The sequence below is a fragment of the Grampus griseus genome, assembly GCF_964374135.1.
Source record: "Grampus griseus genome assembly, chromosome: 12".
NCBI classification, from domain to species: Eukaryota; Metazoa; Chordata; class Mammalia; order Artiodactyla; family Delphinidae; genus Grampus; species Grampus griseus.
This window is the reverse complement of record NC_139006.1, coordinates 40116967-40137308: the sequence shown is the minus strand read 5'-3', so window position 1 is coordinate 40137308 and position 20342 is coordinate 40116967. Positions and strand designations below refer to the sequence as shown.

The 20342-nt window shown below is 47.7% G+C and overlaps 1 protein-coding gene across 1 annotated transcript in view; it reads right to left on the bottom strand.

The window, feature by feature from the left end:
- The window catches only part of CABLES1 (Cdk5 and Abl enzyme substrate 1), a gene marked incomplete at its 5' end in the record, with an annotated part of 105302 nt that overhangs the window by 62050 nt on the left and 22910 nt on the right, over window positions 1–20342 (bottom strand). Inside the window, one exon of the mRNA XM_082667663.1 lies at window positions 2252–2323. Coding sequence (XP_082523789.1) covers window positions 2252–2323 — 72 coding nt within the window. The remainder of the gene's footprint in view (window positions 1–2251; window positions 2324–20342) is intronic.

Below are 20342 nucleotides of genomic sequence, written 5' to 3'. Positions count from 1 at the left end.
AGCACCATTACTGGTACATTCATTTCACAGAATCGGGGAGCTGGAAAGGACAGAGATCAGCTGATCTGCCCCTCCCATTTTACAGGTGGGAAAACCGAGGCCCCAGAGTAGGTAAATGAATTTCCAAAGCCACATAACCAGTTGGTAGAAGAATCAGGCCAAGAATTCAAGTCCCCTGACTCCCAAACTAATGCCCCTTCTGCTATTTTTATTTCTTAGGAACAAGTAAGTTTCTAAGTAAGTATCAGAATTCTTTATTGAAGTATAATTGATTTACAGCTTTGTGTTAATTTCTGGTGTACAGTAAAGTGATTCAGTTACATAAATATATATATATATCCTTTTCCATTACGGTTTATTACAGAATATTGAATACAGTTCCTTGTGCTATACAATAGGAACTTGTTGTTTATTTTATAATAGTAGTTAGTTTGTATCTGCTAATCCCAAACTCCTAATTTATCCTTCCTCCGCCCCCTTTCCCTTTGGTAACCATAAATTTGTTTTGTATGTCTGTAAGTTTGCTTCTGCAGTAAATATCAGAAATTTTTCAATTAAAAAAAAGTCCATTAGGGAAAATAAGGACTTCTTAAACTGCCAACTCCCTTGGTTTCAGACTTACTTTTTAAACTTTATATTTACACAAGATTTGTTGAAAATTAAGTATAGCATTCTGTAAGTAAGGGTTGGATGAAGTTACAGTTAAGGCAGAGAAGCCATTTTTACTCTGCCCATTTGTGCTATCACAGGACTGAGGGGTAGAGGACCAGCCTGGGCAGACTCTGAAAGGAGGGTACAGGGGTGATGGGGCCCATGACCAGGAACACAGCACCCAGTTCCTTCTCTGGCCCCCCTTTACCACCTGGAATCCCCGAGGTGACATTTTAGAGCCTGTGACCTTTTTTTAACCTGGTTTCCTTGGTCACAGCTACCACATTGCTCGAACGACCACGGCCCCTTGCATCCTCTCCAAACTCCAGGGCCTTTGCAGTTCTGTTCATTGATTGGCATCAACTGTACTCAAATGCCAAAGCCACTCAGTGCCACCTGAGAACGTTTCTCCCTGACGCTCGCTGATTACTTTGGGCCACTTAATAGAGACGGACAGAAGAACACTTGTGCCCAGGCCACGTGGATCACACAGCCACACACCATCAGCCTAAGATGGTCCCAGAGGCTATGTGTGTTTTCAAAAAGACTTCCAAAGTGGAAATCGGACTGTCTGGCCCTGACTTTCTCTTTGGAATGATGTCGGTGATGAGATTCACAGTCACTGATGCTTCCAATCAGATCCCAGGCCTGGCCTGTCTATGCTCCACCCTTTATCCAGGTGGTCTGTGGACAAGACCCGTGACCTGGGGGTGAAACTCCAGGCAGGGAAGGAGCCCGCTCCAGGGGGAGACGCCTCCCTCCACCTCAGCATCCTCCCAGGCTCAAAGGGAGGAGCCGGGGACTGCCAATCCCTGGCCAGCAGCCAAAGCATGCATGAAGGGTGCAGATGGGGGTTCCCGCGGGAGCTGGTGCGAGGGCATGAGAGCACACACCCTCCCTCGGCTCTGCCCCTGCCATGCATTCCTGTAAAGCCACAGCGTCCCACAAGGTCCCGTCTTGCCTCAGCTCCTCCTGCACAGCCAGCTCAGCTGGGGCTGCGGTGAGGGCTGCAGGGGACGCAGTGTGTGTCTCCTGAACTCCAGGGGGGCCAGGTGGACCGAGGCGCAGATTAGAGGAAGGAGAGCTGCCAGTCAGAGGCCCGGCACAGCTCAGCAACTGCTGTCACCGAGAAAAAGATGCTTCGGAAGCACTTTTCTAATCCAGAGGGAGAAATGGAATGCTTTCAGCCCCAAGGGAGCACTCACAGCGGACCTACCTGAGTTTCCCAGCACCTGGCTTTGGAGGACCATCGTGGCACCTGCTAATGAAGTCAGGGACTGTGATTACTGTGTCCCCGTGCCTGAGAAAGCCGGGGCAAGAGACGCGCTCTTCTTCATTAAGCAGCAATTTTCAAGAGGAACAGGTAACCGCACCTGAATTCACATGCAAACTGGGCTGTTCTGATGCATAATTGGGATTTCATAGTGTTCTAGTTCTAATGTTCCAAAGGGCTGGGGTTTCCAAACAGAGTCTGGAGATCTGATGGTCATTTTTAGAATTTAATTCTGTAGATCAAAAACTAAAAAAAAAATTCAAACTTTGGCCACCACCTTGTATTGCAGGCCATTCACACACACATAAATGCAACCCAAAAACTTACCTCCGTAGAGGAGCGTTCTCCTCAATATCTTCCAGGGTCTCCAAGGACGATCTCTGGGAGATGAGGCGACGTCTGCAGAGAGAGGGAAAAAAAAATCTAGGAGTTAAAACTGCATTGTGAAATGGATCAGGCATTTCTATAAAGCTAAAACTGTTCTAAAAAAATAAAGTCCACTAAGAAAAAAATCAGGCAAAAGGTGTTTTAAGAGGCTGCCATATTCCCAGCCTGTACCCTGAATGCCAAGCCCATCTTGCCTTGCTGAATCCTGAGCTTTTTCTCCCTGGTTGTAGGGCTGCTCTGGTGATTAGGGAAGTGATGGATACTTTTTATGCTGCCTAAAACCAACAAAAGACAAGGTGCCTCTGATAGTGTATAACTTTGGTACTGTGTGCACTTTTTCTAAAGCATTAGATAGTACTGTTAAGTATTCAGATCTCAGTGGTCTGAACCAGCTTTAGCTGATAAATATTAAACATTAAAACCGTACTAAATAAAATCTCAAAATCATTAGGAGGCAAGGAAAAACTTATGGTCTCTGGGCCATAATTTCGAAAGCAACTAGAAACAAGGCAGACCTTATTCCCCTGGGAGAATTTCTCTGAGACCAGGGAGAATATATATCAGGGCGTGATGAGGCAAAACACAAACTCTTTCCATCTGCTAAAGAACTGCAAACCACCTGCCCAAACCCCCTCAATCTAGTTTCTTTTGTCAGACTGAAATAAGAATGGGTCCTAGTTAATTGAGACCAGGCGGGATGGTGGTTGGTAATTTTATAGCAAATCCATGTGAACAAGGGCCATCACTTCATAGTAAATGATTTGGCAGAAGGGTGGTGTGGACAGAAAAATATCTGATTGGGTCTTTACCTTGGGGAAAAAATGAGATTAAAATTACAAGACTATGTCTATTTTGTGTTCATTTGATAACATTTAGGTTAAGAACATGCAATTATAACCATGTTCTAATTTGTTCTAAAGAATAAAAAAATGAAACGCATGTTTTTTGCTTTGTTCTGTGTGTACTTTTTCTGACCAACCACACTGATACCTTTTTGCTTCGTGTTTTATTTTTAATAAGACAATCAGAAGGGTCATTTTTGCAAACCATTCGAGGGCTTCATCAATTTTCTCAGAGCCTGTCTTCATGTTTTGACAGTCAGATCCTTTCTAAAACACTCAGCACACACCTCCCTGCTTCTCTCTCCAGTGAGCCTCGTTTGTCCACATGTGAGACCCAGGAGCTCTCCAACATCACCTTCACTGTCTTCATGACACACTGAACTTCTGCAAGATCTGCAGTTTACTCTGTAATTAACTTATGCTAAACTTCCACTTCTGTAATATGGTATTGTTAGAGTTCCAGCAGTCAGTCAGACCAGGGAGACACTGGTCTTACCTGAGGGGGTGGGGAACTGATTTTATAGGTGGGGATTTGAGAGGTGGCCAATTCATGAGTAAGTAGGACTCGCCTGTGCAGCCCCCTAAGTCCAGGGACTCAGCACGCCAGGACCCCTGTGACAACACCTGGCGGCTGTGGCTTTGAAGGAGGTGTCCAGGCCATCGTGAGGCACAGCCCCTCTAGGTGCCAGGTCTGCCTGGGACGGAGTCCCAGGCTGGGACGGGGACAAACCCCCAGTTTGTCACACTCCCACCCAGTGTAGCTCTCAGGGATAGGTGTCCCATGCTCCCCATCCAAGGGACGGTATGATGCTACACGTGTGCTGGGTCAGACAGACTCCGATTTCCGTCCTGGAGTCTGGAGGCTCTGGGACCTTAGAAGACTCCTTAATCCTGGAGCCCCAGTTTCCTCACCTATGACACGGGAAAATGAGAGCAAGTAAGAAACAAAGAGACATGAAGTCCTTGGCATGGGACAGTTAATGACCAGGAGCTCCTGGGATTTTGATTGTTACTCCAGTTTCCTCCACTGGGGCTGCAGCCTGACCTGATGCCCTCCCCGCTCAAATGACTGGGGTCAGCCTGGCTGTCCCAGCTCTGGCCGCTCCTCCAACCCCTGCCAGTGGCGAGGTCACTCCCAAATGCCTTGTGCCCGAGCCAACCTGTGACACGTGCTCCTTCCACCCCTACACCCCCTTTGAAGCAGAACTAACTTGGTGTCACCTTCGCTGAGGCACTGGCCACCTATAAAATTAGAGCCCCAGGCCTCCCTGCACTCTTCTTACTTAATACCAATGTCTCCTCTGCAGCTGTGATTAAAATGATATTTACTCTGTTTATCTGCGGATAATGTTCTGAGTTTCGTTTTTCATTTTTTTTCTTTTTTTGGCTGCACCGCGCAGCATGTGGGATCTTAGCTCCCCGACCAGGGATCAAACCCTCACCCCCTGCAGTGGAAGCGCGGAGTCATAACCACTGGACTGTCAGGGAAGTCCCTCTTCTGAGTTTTTAAATCAAAAGTGAAATATTAATTTAAGTATGCACCCCTAAATTGTCATTAGACATAACATAGTCACAGGCAGAAATAAATGTATGGGTTTCAGATCCTGAAAATCCCAACAAATTCTGTCAAACTTTGAGCCTTCCTCTGCAGGCGAACGCAGAGGCACCTGTCACCTCTGCATTTTCAGGTGACAGGTAAACAGACATTTAACATTTGGCTCAATCTGCAGCCGAGGTGACTGCAGCAACTGTGCAGCTTCAAGCTCTCCCTTCCTTCAGTTATCGTATCAGAGGTCCCCTGGGAAGCTCTGTGGTTGGCCCCTTGGGCAGTGAAGATACAACCAAGGCCGCAGCAAAGGCCAGGCAGGTGCATCCTTTTCTGCCCACCCACCCGACCAAGCCTGGCCTGCTGGGACCACAGAGCTGATCCCGGCTTAACTCTTGTCCTCAAGGAGCTCATATTCAAGGGGGAATCCATGGGACCACCAGCAGGGAATTCCATTAACAACCCCTCAAGCTCCTCTGGCATTTGAGGCTGTCTCCCTTTCCCACCCCAAGAAGAGCATGGCCAGCCCTCCAGCTGAAAATGTGTCCAAAGGAACACACGGAGGACACATGAGGCCCTGCCAGGCGTCCTGGGCCTCCCGTCCAACATTCAAACCAGGGGGTTCACCCTAGAAAACTAGGTCAATTCATAAAAGCACACAATCTGACAATTCCCCCATCTAAAACCCACATCCGGCAATTCCTATGCTGGAAAAGACAGATGCTATTTGGAAAATAATCAAATTAGAATACATCTTTCTACATATTTATAAGGATTTGTTTTCGAAAAGCCAGTACACTTGATATTCTCTTCATGAGTTGAACAGGTATAGATTCTCTCCCTCTCACACACACAGAGGCACTTAAGGTCTGGATTCCTCAGAGGGAAAAAAATTCAAAACCCAAATGCCCACCTGTTCCTTTAAATTCAGCAGATGTGTGCTTCCCTTCTTCATGAACAGAACTAAGCAATATATTCTTTGAGATGCACGTATACAGCTTGGAAAGAACTACCACGGATCATTGTAAAGAAACTGTCATATGGTACCAGAAAAACGAAGATGCGATGCCTGCCCTTCCTGCCACGAGGGCCTGCCCTGTGATGGTAGCTCATCTCTGCCCCTGCCACCCCACTAAATCCTTCCAAGCTGTGTAGTAACCTTTCCCCTTATCTTCTATCTTCAGAAAGCCCACAGTGGAAGGGAAGGCTAAGGGCGGGTGGCCCACCTTCACCAGGCACTTTTCACCCCGTTATCTGCCTCATAAACCAAGTCCATTACTGGGCAGACTCCTTACCATTGGGCACAGTTGACAAGCAGAGGTCTTTGAATATTTTAATGACTGATGAGGAATACTTAGCCTTGGGCCAAAACAGCATGCCCCCTTATTAACCAAGAAGACATTCAGTAAGAGCCCAAGTGTTATACGTCGAAATCACTAAATGCAAGATTGAGTCCTCAGAATTCAGGGTTCCCCATCTTGTCTGACAATTGTAATTTGGGCCCTTCCACACTGGCCACCAACACTTCTGAGGCCGATGTGGTTCACATTCAACACTCATATGTAAGTCAGCCTCCCTAAAGCCCCCAGACTCATTTTAGAATACTACCCTTTGAATGTCGGACTCTGCCTAGGCAAGGAAATTCTAATCCATGACAAGGTTGCCTATCTGGATATACCTACTTGGACCAAATTAATCCACTTATCATTAGGGCTGATGGTTGATTGTGGTGTAAGTCACCACCGAGCGGTCCTGGGACCCAGGGCTGGTCACAGTGGGAATTACGGCAGCAGAGCCTCACCAGAGTGGACTCTGGGCTCACTAATGTCCCTGCTGACCAGTGAGGCTGGGGCAGGGTCATCCTAGCTCCAGCTGGGCCCAGGGTTTAGGGCGGTGATTTAGGACCAAGCTGGGATAAAGAAGGTGACCCCCAGCCTCAGCACTGGTGTCAAACAAGTAGGTCGAGTTGGATCAATGCTCTCCACCCAGGGAACATTAATAATCTCTGGGGGAAAAACACAAGCTTTGGGAGCAAGAAGGGACCCTGACCATCTGGGCCAACCATTCCTACCCTCACAAAAAGGCAATTTAGCTGTGTGGTTCCCCCCATGGATGGAGTCCCCTTCCTGGCTGGCAGGCCGCTGTAGGGCAGGGTTACCTCTTCACAGACGTGAGGGAATGAGGGCCTCACGGATCCCTCAGTTACACAGAGGATGGGCCAGCTGAGGTCATAATTACTTCAGATCTGTTCCAACAGTTATTATGACCAAAAAAAACCCAAACAAACAAAACCTCCAATCATAAAAATAACTTATAGCCACGAGACACCCACAGACTTGTATTTTTTTTTTTTTTTTTTTTTTGCGGTACGCAGGCCTCTCACTGTTGTGGCCTCTCCCATCGCGGAGCACAGGCTCCGGATGCACAGGCTCAGTGGCCATGGCTCACGGGCCCAGCTGCTCCGCGGCATGTGGAATCTTCCCGGACCGGGACACGAACCCGTGTCCCCTGCATCGGCAGGTGGACTCCCAGCCACTGCGCCACCAGGGAAGCCCCCAGACTTGTAATTTATTTGCTGTGTTACTTGGGTCCTGCTCCCACTGACCACGTCACCTCCCTCCCCCAGACAAAACTGACCACTCCAGCCAGTGAGCTGCTCAGGCTCTCCTCACCTGCATAGCCCCAGGGATGGAAGATGCTCAGTAAACAGCAGGGACTCGATCAGAGCCGGTTGAATAAACTAATGAAGTCCACCATCTGCCGGTGGCTGTTTGGGATTTTCCCAGAGAGCACCAGACCTTCCACTCAATGCTTTTCTGTACACAATTACTACTGGCTCTTCTCCATTCAATACACAAGGTCCCAACCTGATCACCAGGAGCCCAGAAATCATCCTCAGAAAGCTTCCCATTGTCTCACTACAGCGGGAAGAAGAGGGAGGCAGAAGACCCTCATCCTGCAGGGCTGGGGTGATTGGGTGGGCAGAAGGGCCAGGGCCCCCAGCACAGCTCAGCAGTTCATAGGCAGAAGGCATGATCCGTTTAAAATGGATTTCTTCTGTTTGAGTTTATTAAACATTCATCTTTCCAAATGGATTTTTTCCCCCTGCTTTTGTGACTATAAGAGTACTATGTTCCACTGTTTAAAAAAAAATTCAAATTAGGAAACGTATAAAGTAGAAACTGAGGAAATGACCTGCAAACCCCAGGGCCCAAAGAGCCCTTCTAAGAGTTTAGTGTATGACCTTTTAGACTTGTTCCTATTTCCACATCAACTTATAAATGTGTGTGTGTGTGTGTGTGTGTGTGTGTGTGTGTGTCTGTGATTGAAACTATGAAAAAGACAAGAAGAATTTGCTTTTTTAAAACCAAAGGCAACAAGGAAGCGCAACCCGCCATGGGGTGAAGCTGGAATCTGGCTCCACTGTTGGTGACATGTGCAGTGTCTGAGCAAGATATAAGGATGGGATCTCAGAGGGACAGCTGCTAAGAGAGAATCCGGGGTCCTTCCCGGGCTGGGAAGCAGCCCCCGGGGCTGGGTACCCTGTTCTCTGGCTCTGGACCAGCAAGTGAGGAGCAGTGAGCACAGAGGGGCTGTGCTTGCTTGCTTGCAACACCAGCTAGGGAAGAAGGGGATCGAGGACCACCGGTAGGATCAGGGCTCCAAGCGCACCGCCGAGGCTTGGTCTGATGCCCGCAGGTCCAGCAGCCTTTCCCACGCTGAGGTGCAGATGCGGGAATGGTGGCCCGAGACCTTTCTGGGGGCTGGAGAACTATCTCACTACCTCAGGTAAAAGAGGTACTGCAGGCAAGGAATCAGGGCTGGACAGCAAGCAGTCCCACTTCAACCTAGAGACCACGGGAGTCTTCATCCCTCAGCCTCCTTTTCTGACTCAGAGTCACAAAGCTTCCAAGGTCCCAATCAGGGCCCGGCAAGAAAAGGTGTGAGCGTCACTAACCTAGAAAGCAGAGCTGGCCTTTTGAGCAGTTAGGAAATCCCTTTGCAAAATGTCATAAGATCCCATCCCCTGGTTCGTATATCTCACGTACGAGGGGAAGCTCACTACCTCAAGAAGCCCTAAAGAGAAGAACCACTATGTATCTAAGAATCGTACTTTCACTGATACAGCTTCTGAGTATCAAAAGCTTCTGAGTATTTGTGAAAATTCTCGTTTTCAAATACCAGGCTTCAAAGTCAAATGCTAACATCCCCACTGTTCTTTCCTTCATTTCTCTAATGCAGCTTCAAATTGTTGAGGTCACAGCCCCAGGAGCTCGATCTCCAGATTCAGCAACTAAGTTGTGATAACTCTGGTCATGATCTGGCAAATTTTAAAGCCAGGATTCCAGATGCTCCCGTAGCAGAAGTCAAATCAGATTGTGCTCCTTGAAGAAGCAAACTGTTTTGCACCAATACATATGTGTTCACAGATGAGAAGGAAAAGTCAGCTGTCCCCTCTCAACAGAAGCTACAGGCTGAAAGCAAAAACGGCCTTGGCTTCAGCCTGAAGGTGTGTTTGTCAGGTGCATGCTCGGTTCTGCTTTCCACGATCTAAAGCTTCATCCAGCAGCAAAGGTGCTGAAACTGAGTGAGGCCCTACCTTGCTCACCTGGCAACGGCTGGTTGATAGACTGTGGAAGAAATCCCAGAGGAGAGCTGTGGAATCTGACATAGCAGTGGCGCACTGGCTGGGCCAGGCCACCAGGTTGGGGGGACTGCAGAGCACCATGCCTGGACCAGTCAGGTCCTGCAATGCCACTGAGCAAAGACCACATGGCTGATGTGCTTGTGCAGGAAAAAATCCCTCTCCCTGTGGCAGCATATATGTCTAAAGCCAGATCCATACGCAGAATACGGATGGACACAGTTCACACCCCCCCAGCGGTCATGGAATTTTCCTTGTAAAGGAAGGAAAATAGATCATCTTTAAGAAAAGAAGGGCTGTGTGGATCAAGAAACAGACAAAATGCTAGGAAACTGATTTTGAATCTGGCTATATTTTAGAGTCTCTAGCTGATAATCAGACACAGAATCGCCGAGAATTGCCAATCAGCTTGTTCAAATAAGACCTGTTTCTACATTAAAAAATATCCAGCCATTTATTTCCTATTTTTGCAAACATTTATTTATTAATGATATATCAAGTACCAAGCAGCAAGCTGGATGCTGAAATACAGCAGTGCAAAACGTAGACACTATCCCTCCCTCATGGAGTTTAAATTTATGGTCAGGAAGACAGACACTGAACAAGTAACATAATTCTAGTTGTGAAAGAGATTAACACAAGGGAGGAAGAAAACAAACTACCTATAATACTGTGGGGCTACTAGCAAGATACATTTCAGTTATTTGTAAACATACTGAGCTCTTGTTTCCGCATGTGTGTCAAGAACTTCCCTGGTGGCACAGTGGTTAAGAATCCGCCTGCCAACGCAGGGGACACGGGTTCGACCCCGGTCCGGGAAGATCCCACATGCCACGCAGCAGCTAAGCCGATGAGCCACAACTACTGAGCCTGCGCAGCTAGAGCCCGCAAGCTACAGCTACTGGGCCCGTGTGCCACAACTACTGATGCTCGCGCAGCTAGAGCCTGTGGTCCGCAACGAGAGAAGCCACCGCAATGAGAAGCCCGCGCACCACAACAAAGAGTAGCTCCCGCTCGCCACAACTAGAGAAAGCGCATGCGCACCAACAAAGACCCAATGCAGCCAAAAATAAATAAACAAATAAATTTTAAAGAGAAAGAAAGCAACTCCAAACGTTTACAAAGAATACAGAGACACTCAGCTTGCCTGAGTCTACGTTTGTTTTGAGGTTCTCATCAGACTCACCAAATCCTGGAAAACCAAGGTGTGAGGTCATCTTAGCATTTAGGGCTGTGCAGAGACGGACTTGTTGGCAGGATTTAATGACTGGCCAGGTTTGCACTCCTCAGATGCCCCACTCCACCCTGCCCACTGTGCCCTGCTGATCTTACAAAACACCCTTTCCATCATGTCATCCCCTAATTTGAAGATCCACAATGATTCCCTCTGGGAACAAGTTCAAACTCCTCTGACGAAGGGACTAGATGGGGAGATCAGAAGACAGGGCAGACACAGCACACATGGCCATCCCGAAGGCACCTCCCAGTCTCCTGGGGCATCCCAGGAAATAGAGGGGCCATGACAGAGCCACGAGTTGACACTGCCACATTCTAATTCCCCCTCAGCCTCATCCCGGAGGGAAGGGCCTGGCCCTGCAGCTGGAGGGAGCAAGTTGGGCCAAATGTGCAGAAGAAGAGAAACGAAGAGCAGGTGTATTGGTTGAAAAAGAAAATCAGGACCCAGAAAGGTTTTGGGTTTGTGTGGCCGATGAGATCAAACGACATTACCTTTGCAATAGAACATGCTGGATAGCCATGGGGGTGACACGTGGGGCCCAGACCAGGGCAGGGTGAGGGTGGAAAGGAGACATGAGCAATGGAAAACCACTCATTAAAGGCGCCTTCAAAAAACCACTCAAAAAGAATCGCCTTCATCCTGGAGACCAAAGAGCCCTGTGGATCGAACAGAACCAATCCAAGGAGTTTGGGGCCAACTCACGCATGTTCTGGGTGGGCCCCAGAATCAAAGGAATCACATCCAGGTGTTTCTGTGAAAAGAGTGCCCTGAGCCAGGTGAGGGAGGGCGGCTGGGAACCCAGCACCTGGACCCGGAGTTTAAGGCCAGGACAGACCAGGTGTGGAGTGTGGGGGGGCAGGGGAGGGCACAAGTGAGCTTGAAGGAGAGTCAAGATTTAACTGGGAGAGGACCTCCTGGAGAGGAAGCAGCCGGACTAGCCCGGGAGGTTCAGGGTGGACTCAGGAGGGACCTGAGGAGGGACATACATACTTCATGGGAGCTGAACAGGATGCAACACCAGGCTTTGCAAGACATAGAGGAATTCCCTGAAGCAAAGTCCGGGAAGGAGCCCAGTAGGAGCCAGGAGCCAGACAGGCCCCTATCAGATGGCTGAGGTTAGTTCCAGGAGGAGCTGGCGAGACCCCAAAGGCCAAATGAACATGCAGATGGGCGGGCTGGGGCCTGGCACCACAGTGAGATGGAACAAACACGTGCACCCATAAGTGTGTGTGCACTTGCGTGTGCATTTACACAGTGTTCCCTTCTGAATGGGAACAACGGAGGTGCAGGAACACCTGCAGGGCACATGTGGGGAAGCAAGGTGCAGGCACAGTTGGCTGGAGACGCTTCCTTTGACGGAGGCTGATTGCAACGGGTTCTGAGCTTTCCAAAGACTCACAAGCACCTGAGTCGTGTCAGATGGACCCTCGGCCTCCACTCATCTCCAGCCTCTTCAGGAAGGGTGGGTCATCCTGGACCCTCTTCTCTGTACTCAGGGCGGGGCCTTCTCTTAAACAGTCCACCCTGACAATAGCCCAAGCATCATCGGTGACCTCACCTTTCTTTCCTAGTCATTAGGAGGACTTAACTGTTGCTTTGCAAGAATGCCTTTACATGCTGAAGACCTTTTAAGTTGTTAGACGGCAGAATGGGTGCCCTCTGTGTCCATAGTCAGTGCTATGGGGTCTGCAGCACAAAGGCTAGAGATGGACGAGAAGAAGCCAAGCCCCGCCCCGGGAGGTGACCTCCTCTCCCCAGCTCCCCGGTCTTGAAGGGCTGAGATGTCAACGGGAGCTAATTTCATCAGAACGGCAGAGTCAGGTGGGGCTGGTTACTTCTCCGCTGGCATTTCACTGAAACTTTCAGAGGCTGCCTCGCAGCATAATCGCTCCCCTGAGTTTCTCCCTTGGTTTCCAGCTTGACCTTTCCCTGTTCCGAAGGGCCGTCAGTAGAAATGGATTCTGACAGCTCGGAAACAGCATGCAATTGTTTATAGCAAATTCGGGGCGGATGGGGTTTCATCCATCTTTATTTTCTGCTTTTTCCGATTAACCATGCCCCACGCTCTGTCGCAGCTTATGGAAACGAAGACTAATCGTCCCTTGTCTTTCCAGCTTCAAGCATCGGCCTCCCTTTTCCTAATGAGGGGCCCAAACGATCTCACTCCTCTCTGGAAGCCTTTTTAAAACGCCTTGCTTCTCCTCGAGCCGAGGTTTATTCCCTTTATTGAAAGCTGACGGGGGTTGGGCACAGCTGAATCGCTGGCCTCACAAGGGGCTTATAGGGTAAGGAATGCCCCAGGGGTGACCAAATCTTAGTTCAAAAGAAAACTCAGAATCTGCTTCACCTGCTCTTCATCCAAATGCCACCATCTTCCTAAGGCACAGTGGGGTGCCACCTGCTCTGCGAAGCTACCTCTGACATTTTCTGAATTCCTACCTCATTTCGTACCTTTACTGTATTACGTGGAAATTTTGATATCTAGATACTTGTAGAATGATTGATTTTATTCTTATTACACCCTGTATCTCCAACCTGACTGCAAATACCTTGAAGAGATAACTACGTCTTCCCTTCTCTGAAACCCCCTCAGTGACTGGCACATTACCTGGTCATAGTAGGTGCTCAATAAATCCTTAAGTACAGCATGAACAACTGTCTGTAGCTACAGCCGGCACACAAAGGGCAAGGATGGATCTTAACTCCAGGGAGTCAGATTAACACTGCTCTGAGGGACTATTCTGAGACCCCTCACCAAACCAGCAGAGGCCCAAACCATATCAGGAATGAGGTCCAAATGAAAGCTGGGAGGGATCTCTGAGATCACCAGATCACCTGTGGTCAAACTTCTTCTGCGCAGCAGAATGTTTTTTTTTTTAAACTAAATCTTGTATCAAGTCTCCATATATGAAACAGATTAGAATAATTATAAATTTAATAAGTAACTTTTTTATATTCAAATGTATAACTCAATCACTATTAGAACAGTGAAGCTATTTTGCTGTACAAGCAAATCTGAAGTTATGGTGACATTTCTAGTCTGAGGTCAATCTCAGCATCTAGCTTATTTCTTTTGGTCTTGGTTGTACAGTATGGAGACAATCCCAATTGATACAGATAGGTAGGTGCCTACGGTAACCGTTTTTAAATGTCTCAGGACCCACTTCAATTAAATAGATGTGGCAGGTGAAGCTTAGCTGCACAGAATCGACTTACTGTGGCAACATGTTAATTAATGCAAAATTAATGTATTGACAATCACCAGCATGATAGCTATGAACACTACTGAGTTTGTACTTTTCCACAGTTTTAAAAACACTTTATATACGTATATAAGTGTGTAACATACACACATATAAATTATACCTCAAAATGTTAAACAGAATTACCCCATATGACTGGCAATTCCATTCCTAGACATAATCCAAGAGACATGAAGGTTATACTCACACAAAAAGTCGTACATGAATGTTCACAGCAGCATTATTTACAATAGCCAAGATGTGAAAACAACCTAAATTTCATCGACTGATGAATGGATAATAAAATGCAATATTCTTCAGCCATAAAGAGGAATGAAGTACTGATACATGCTATAAAACGGATGACCCTTGAAAACATTATGCAAAGTGAAAGAAGGGAGTCACAAAAGACCACATGGTGTATGATTCCAATTATATGAACTCCATAGAGGCAGAAAGTAGATTAGGGGTTGCCTAGGGTTGGGTGGGGGGAGCGGGAAGAATGGGGAGTGATTGCTAATGGCCACAGGGTTTCTTTTTAGGGTGATGAAAATGCTCTAAAATTAGAGAGTAGTGATGGTTGCACAACTTTGTGAATATACTAAAAACTGCCGAATAGTACACTTTAAATGAAGACTGTATGAATTATCTCAATCAAGCTGTTAAAGTGATATAGAAAATCTATATATGTGGGAAACTATATTCTGAGAAAAAAACAGAGTTAAAATGAATCAACTGTTTGTGGAATTCCTTAAAGCCCTCGCTGAGTTCCTTAGTGCTCTATTGAGATAATACGATTATGAAAACTATGAATCTGGTTCCTTTCCTTTGACCAGACCTATGGACACTAAGAGCTTAGCTGACCTGCCCAGGCCAGGGCCAGATGGTCAGAAAGCAAGGACAGGGCCCAGATGATCTCACTGCAGAGCTGGCTCCTTTTCTTTCTAATGTGGCTTAAGCTGGCCCTTTCAGGGGGTGTTTCCAGCGCTCGGTAACAGGAACCAGGTAAGCACAGAAGGCGGTGATAGGGTAGGGGCACACTCACCACTTTCACCAGGGCCTCGTTTTCTCCCCCATCTCCCACGGGCATCTCCAGCTCAGCATCACCAACACTGCTGACAGACAACACATCCGTCCCCTTTCTCCCTGCCTCCTTGCAGGGCAAAAAGGGACCTCCTTACTGCACACATCAAGGTGGCATATTTGTTTGGAGTCTGAGACTTCGGCTTCCTTAACTTCCCATTTCCCTCACCTCTGGTGCAAGACACACTTGCAAACGACTCCCTTTTTATTAAAGGCTCATCCTGTTTTCTAGAGAGGAGAGAGCCTGGGAGCAATTTCAGGCCTCCAAGAAGCAAGAAGCAAGACAATACACCCTCTGAGGTGCTTCTGTCAGCGTCTGGGTGGGTAGTTTAATTTTTTAACAGCTCGTTTGGAGCCCTTTGAAAATATATTATTAGCACATTGGCCTCACCATATACCTAATTTAGCAACCATGGTTCTAATTACCAGGCTGTTCAGGAAGGGTTTCCAAAGTGAGTTTGCAGCCTGAGCGCTGTGCGGAAAACCACATGAATATTTACTTAGATGTTCCGTGGATTCAACTTATTGGATACTCTGGCGAAAGTCTAACCCAGAAGTCTGAGTAGCCCTTTATGCCAGGGCTTTGGTGTGATACCACGTGGTTATTATGGAAAATAATATATTCTTTTTTAATAGAAAAATATTTTATTGAGGTATAGTTGATTTACAATATTATATTAGTTTCAGGTGTACGACACAGAGCTTCAATATTTTTATAGATTATGCTCCATTTGAAGTTATTATAAAATATTGGCTATATTCCCTGTGCTGTACAATATATCCTGATAACTTACTTATTTTATACGTGATAGTTTGTCTCTTAATTCCCTACCCCTATCGTGCCCCTCTGTTTTCCCCTCTTTCCCATCAGTAACCACTAGTTTGTTCTCTGTACCTGGGAGTTTGTTTCTGTTTTGTTATATTCATTTGTTTGTTTTATTTTTAGGTTCCACATATAAGTGATATCATAGAGTATTTGTCTTTCTCTGTCTGACTTACTTCACTCAGCACAATACCCCGCAGGTCCACCCATGTTGTTGCAAATGGCAAAATTTCATTGTCTTTGACGGCTGAGCAGTGTTCCATTGTACATATATGCTCACAAATAATATATTCTTAAAAACTTCCAAGGTGGGTGATATGCCATTTCCAACCAGTGTTTTCACAAAGCAACAGACTAAAATCAATGCAATCAGCTGCCATTTTATTTTCCTAAGGATGCTCAGTGGCTTCATTCTTTAGGGCAGGATCCTTAAACTGGGGTCTCTGGACCTCTTAGGGGTTCTGTGCACCTTTAAAATCAGATGTAAAGTATGTGTGTGTGTGTGTGTGTGTGTGTGTGTGTGTGTGTGTTGGTGGGTGGGTGTCTGTGTGTCCATTTTCTCTCTTTTCTAAAAGAGAATCTATGAGATCCCAAGAGAAGATTAGAAACCACTGTTATCAGGCAAAGAATGATGCTACCGGGGGTAGCAGGGGTGACAGGGCAGAGTCCTAGATCCAGTTCTGTCTCTATTACGTGACTTTAAGCAAGATGTCACTGTCACCATTATCAGTGTCAAAGGCACAGATACAAATATTCACAGTCCTAGGTATTGGGGATGCAGAGAAGAGTAAAGAAACGTAAGACTCGGTTCCTGTTCTGGGTGTCATGACCTAGTATGCAGACAGGGCAAACACAGCTCTGAAACTTGTAGACTTTGGTCAAGTACTCACAGGCCAGAGCTTGGAATGCAGGTGAGCTCTGAGCCGTGCCCCACTTGGCAGGGAGGCAAGGCTGAAGGGATCGTGGGGAACCAGAGCTCCACTGAGGGTGCGTGTAGAAGGTGAGTCTGTGGAGCCTTTGGCTCTGCTCAATGGGGGTCAAGCCCAGGTGGCTAGGGTTTCACTGGGTGGCAGGAATCTTGGAAAAAGCTGAGGGATGACAGTCAAAGCAACACCAAAGCAGAGATGAGGGCCTTCTCTGAAAATTGGGTAGATTCCTAAAGATTGCAGGAGAAATAATAACACTTTGATATATCGAAAGGAAAGTAGAGAAAAGTGAAACAGAAGGACTTTGTAAACCTTTACCAAGAGATGGGGGCATGAATCAAGATATGCAGGGCAGAGGAGAAGACTGCACATATACTCTGGGAAGGTCCAACACATGTGAAACTGCCCCTCTACCACCTGGAACAAAGCTCGCCTGAACTACCAACTGTTGTGCATTCGAACGTCCATCCACCATTTACTAACTACCCACGACAAGGTGCTGGGGGATCAAGAATGCATAGAGCTCAGTCCCTGCCTTCAAGGACAACCTGATGGGGAGACACCTTCAGAGAGATGATTAAAAAGGAGAGTGCACGGATGGATGTGTTGTGAGAGCAACGAGGAGACTCGGGGAAGGCTCCCAGGGTGCCAGTGCTGGGACGGACCTTGGCGACCACTCATCCAGGTGAGGAGACCACGCATGGCCCAGCTGCACAGGTCACGTGTTAGCAAAGCCCCAGTTATGTACCACACCACCTGGCTCATCTCCAAAGGCAAGAGCAACCTCTGCCCTTCTTTGCCACCAAAATGTATCAAGGTTAAGAAGGCGGTCTTCACTGTTTCTCTACAACGCAGAGCAGCCCCTCAAACCGATCCCTGCTCAGCCTGGGAGATTTTGTTCCTGGATTTCAACACGTGTCCTTTGAAACTGAAGCTCGTCAAGCATCAGAACAGGCAAGGCGCACTCGGAGGCAGGACTGGGCCTATTACATTGGCGCCAAGATTTAATGCCTCGTAATCATCAAGAGCCCACTTTCCCAGGTTCATAAAAACCCAGCAGTCTGGCTTCTGCAGTTAGACTAATAAAAAGCACAATGGGCATAAAGGGACCCAAGGCCCGTCCACATGCCACCCGAGAAGGCTTGGTTATGTGGTCCTGGAACCCAGAAACACCCCTACTGCCCACCCTGCCAGAGGCCATAGAGAAGGTGTGGAAGAAGGCTGATGTCCATCCTGTACGCCTGAGACAGCACCTCCAACAGCACCCAGGCTCTCGGAAAGGACATCAGACCAGACTGAAAGGCGGCAGGCCCTCGTCACCTGTTTCTCCATCATTCTGCGAACATTACATCCCACGCACTCTAACGGCTTTATAGATATCTTTTTTTTTAACATCTTTATTGGAGTATAATTGCTTTACACTGGTGTGTTAGTTTCTGCAGTATAACAAAGTGAATCAGCTATACATTATACATATATCCCCATCTCCCCTCCCTCTTGCGCCTGCCTCCCACCCTCCCTCGCTATCCCACCCCTCTAGTGGGACACAAAACACTGAGCTGATCTCCCGGTGCTATGCGGCTGCTTCCCACTAGCTATCTATTTTACGTTTGGTAGTGTATATATGTCCATGCCACTCTCTCACTTCGTCTCAGCTTACCCTTCCCCCTCCCTGTGTCCTCAAGTCCATTCACTACGTTTTATAGACATCTTTGTGTTTAATTCTCACAACGCCCCTGCAAGGTGAGTACTATTCTGACTCCCATTTCACAGCTGGAGAAACTGAGGTTCCAACATGGTATGTAACTTGCCCAAGGCCCCAGAGCCGGGAGGTGGTAGATAAGGAACAGGGCAACTTCCACACTGAACACTCTGAGGTGGCACTTTGCAAAGGAGAATCATTCTTGGATCTCTTCCAGAACTAGCAGCTCACAACATTATGGAGGAAGTGGCTGTCTTCCACAGGAGAGCTGGGAGGGATGGAGGGCTGCTCAGGGATCCCTCCTTCCCACGGGGCTGGCTGTCCTATCAGGGCCACCATCAAGCCCAGGCAGGAGCCACCTGCCCCGCAGCTGCCTGTGACTCCACGGTGGCTGGCTCTAATTAGGGGAAACCAACAGGTTTCAAAGGAGTCTCTGGAGAGCCTCTGCAGGTCACAGGCCGCTTTAAACCCCCTCATGTACTTATCTGAGCAACAGGACATCTGTCCCCATGGTCCTTTCAAATTCTGATGAGTTCTCCAGACGTTTGTTTCAAAAGAAGTGAAGCTCTAACAGTTTCTGCTAGGTTTGAAAGGAAGCTCTTTTACTTCAAAGTGAAAGCTATTTTGCCAAAGAAATAAGGCAGCTTTACCCAACTAGGTTGGAACGGTGGGTTCAAAAAAAAAAATTAACTTTGGAACCTTGGACTGGGTGTAGGGGAAGCGTCACTCTTGGAACTCTAAGGCCCCATTCACATTGGAAATAACTGAGTTTTTCTCAGACTAGGCTTTTGTTTTTTGGCCATGCCACACAATGCATGTGGGGATCTTAGTTCCCTGACCAGGGATTGAACCAGTGTCCCCTGCAGTGGAAGCGCTTAGTCCTAACCACTGGATCGCCAGGGAAGTCCCCTCACAGACTAGGCTTAATGTGTTTAATCATTAGATCAGGTCTTCAGGTGGCTGGAGCCTCGTGGAGATCCCGTATCGTGGGCACCTGTTGTGGGAGCCCTCTGGTACAGGTGAGGGCCTCATCACAGGGGGCGTGGAGAGGCCGGGGGCTGGGGGGCTCTTCTTCCAGGCTCAACTGTCAGCCCCATCTTGGACACAGCTTTGCTCTGTGCCCTGATTTTTCTTCCCCCCCCACTAAAAAAATTTTTTATTGTGGTAATATATATATAACAAAATTTACCATTTGAACTATTTTTTAGTGTACAATTTAGTGGTGTTAAATGCATTCACACTGTTGTACAACCATGACTACCCTCCAACTTAAACTCTGCACTCATTAAACACTCACTCTCTTTCCCCCCTCCCCCCCGGAAACCACCATTCTCCGTTGTGTCTCTGTGGATTTGCCTCTTCCAGGTACTTCATCTAAGTGGAATCATACAGTATTTGTCCTTTTTCACTGAGCATAATAATTCATCCGTTGCATGTGCCAGAATTTCCTTCCTTTGAATAGGAGTACAAACCACATTTTGTTGAGTTTCATCCATTGACGGACACTTGGGTTGCTTCCAAATTTTGGCTATTGTGAATAATGCTGCTATGAACATGGGTGGGCAAATATCTGTTCCAGTTCTGTGCCTGGATTTTCTGGGTGTGTTTTTTTGAACTCTGAAAGGGCAAACTGGCATCAGTCCCATCAGATGCCCCAGGGGTTGCCCCCTGGGTGGCCCGGAGGCGCCTCAGGTGTGAAAAGAAAGGAGGCGGTCCTGGGAGCTGCCCACACAGAGGTGTCACCCAGAAGGCTGCCAGCCTAGCTCCGGTGTTTATGGGAGTCGGCCTGTTGTTTTTAAGCATGGGAATGAACGGAAGGGCACAAGCCCCTGCGTGCCCGTCTCCTTCCCCACCTCAAACACACCCTTCCCTCCATGGAGGCAAAGCTGCCCACTGAGCCCCCCAGGGCACACGTGGGCAGCTGGAGCCCTGGTGTGGAGCAGCCCCTTCCCCGCTTCCGTCTCTCTCGCCCCCTCTGCAGACGG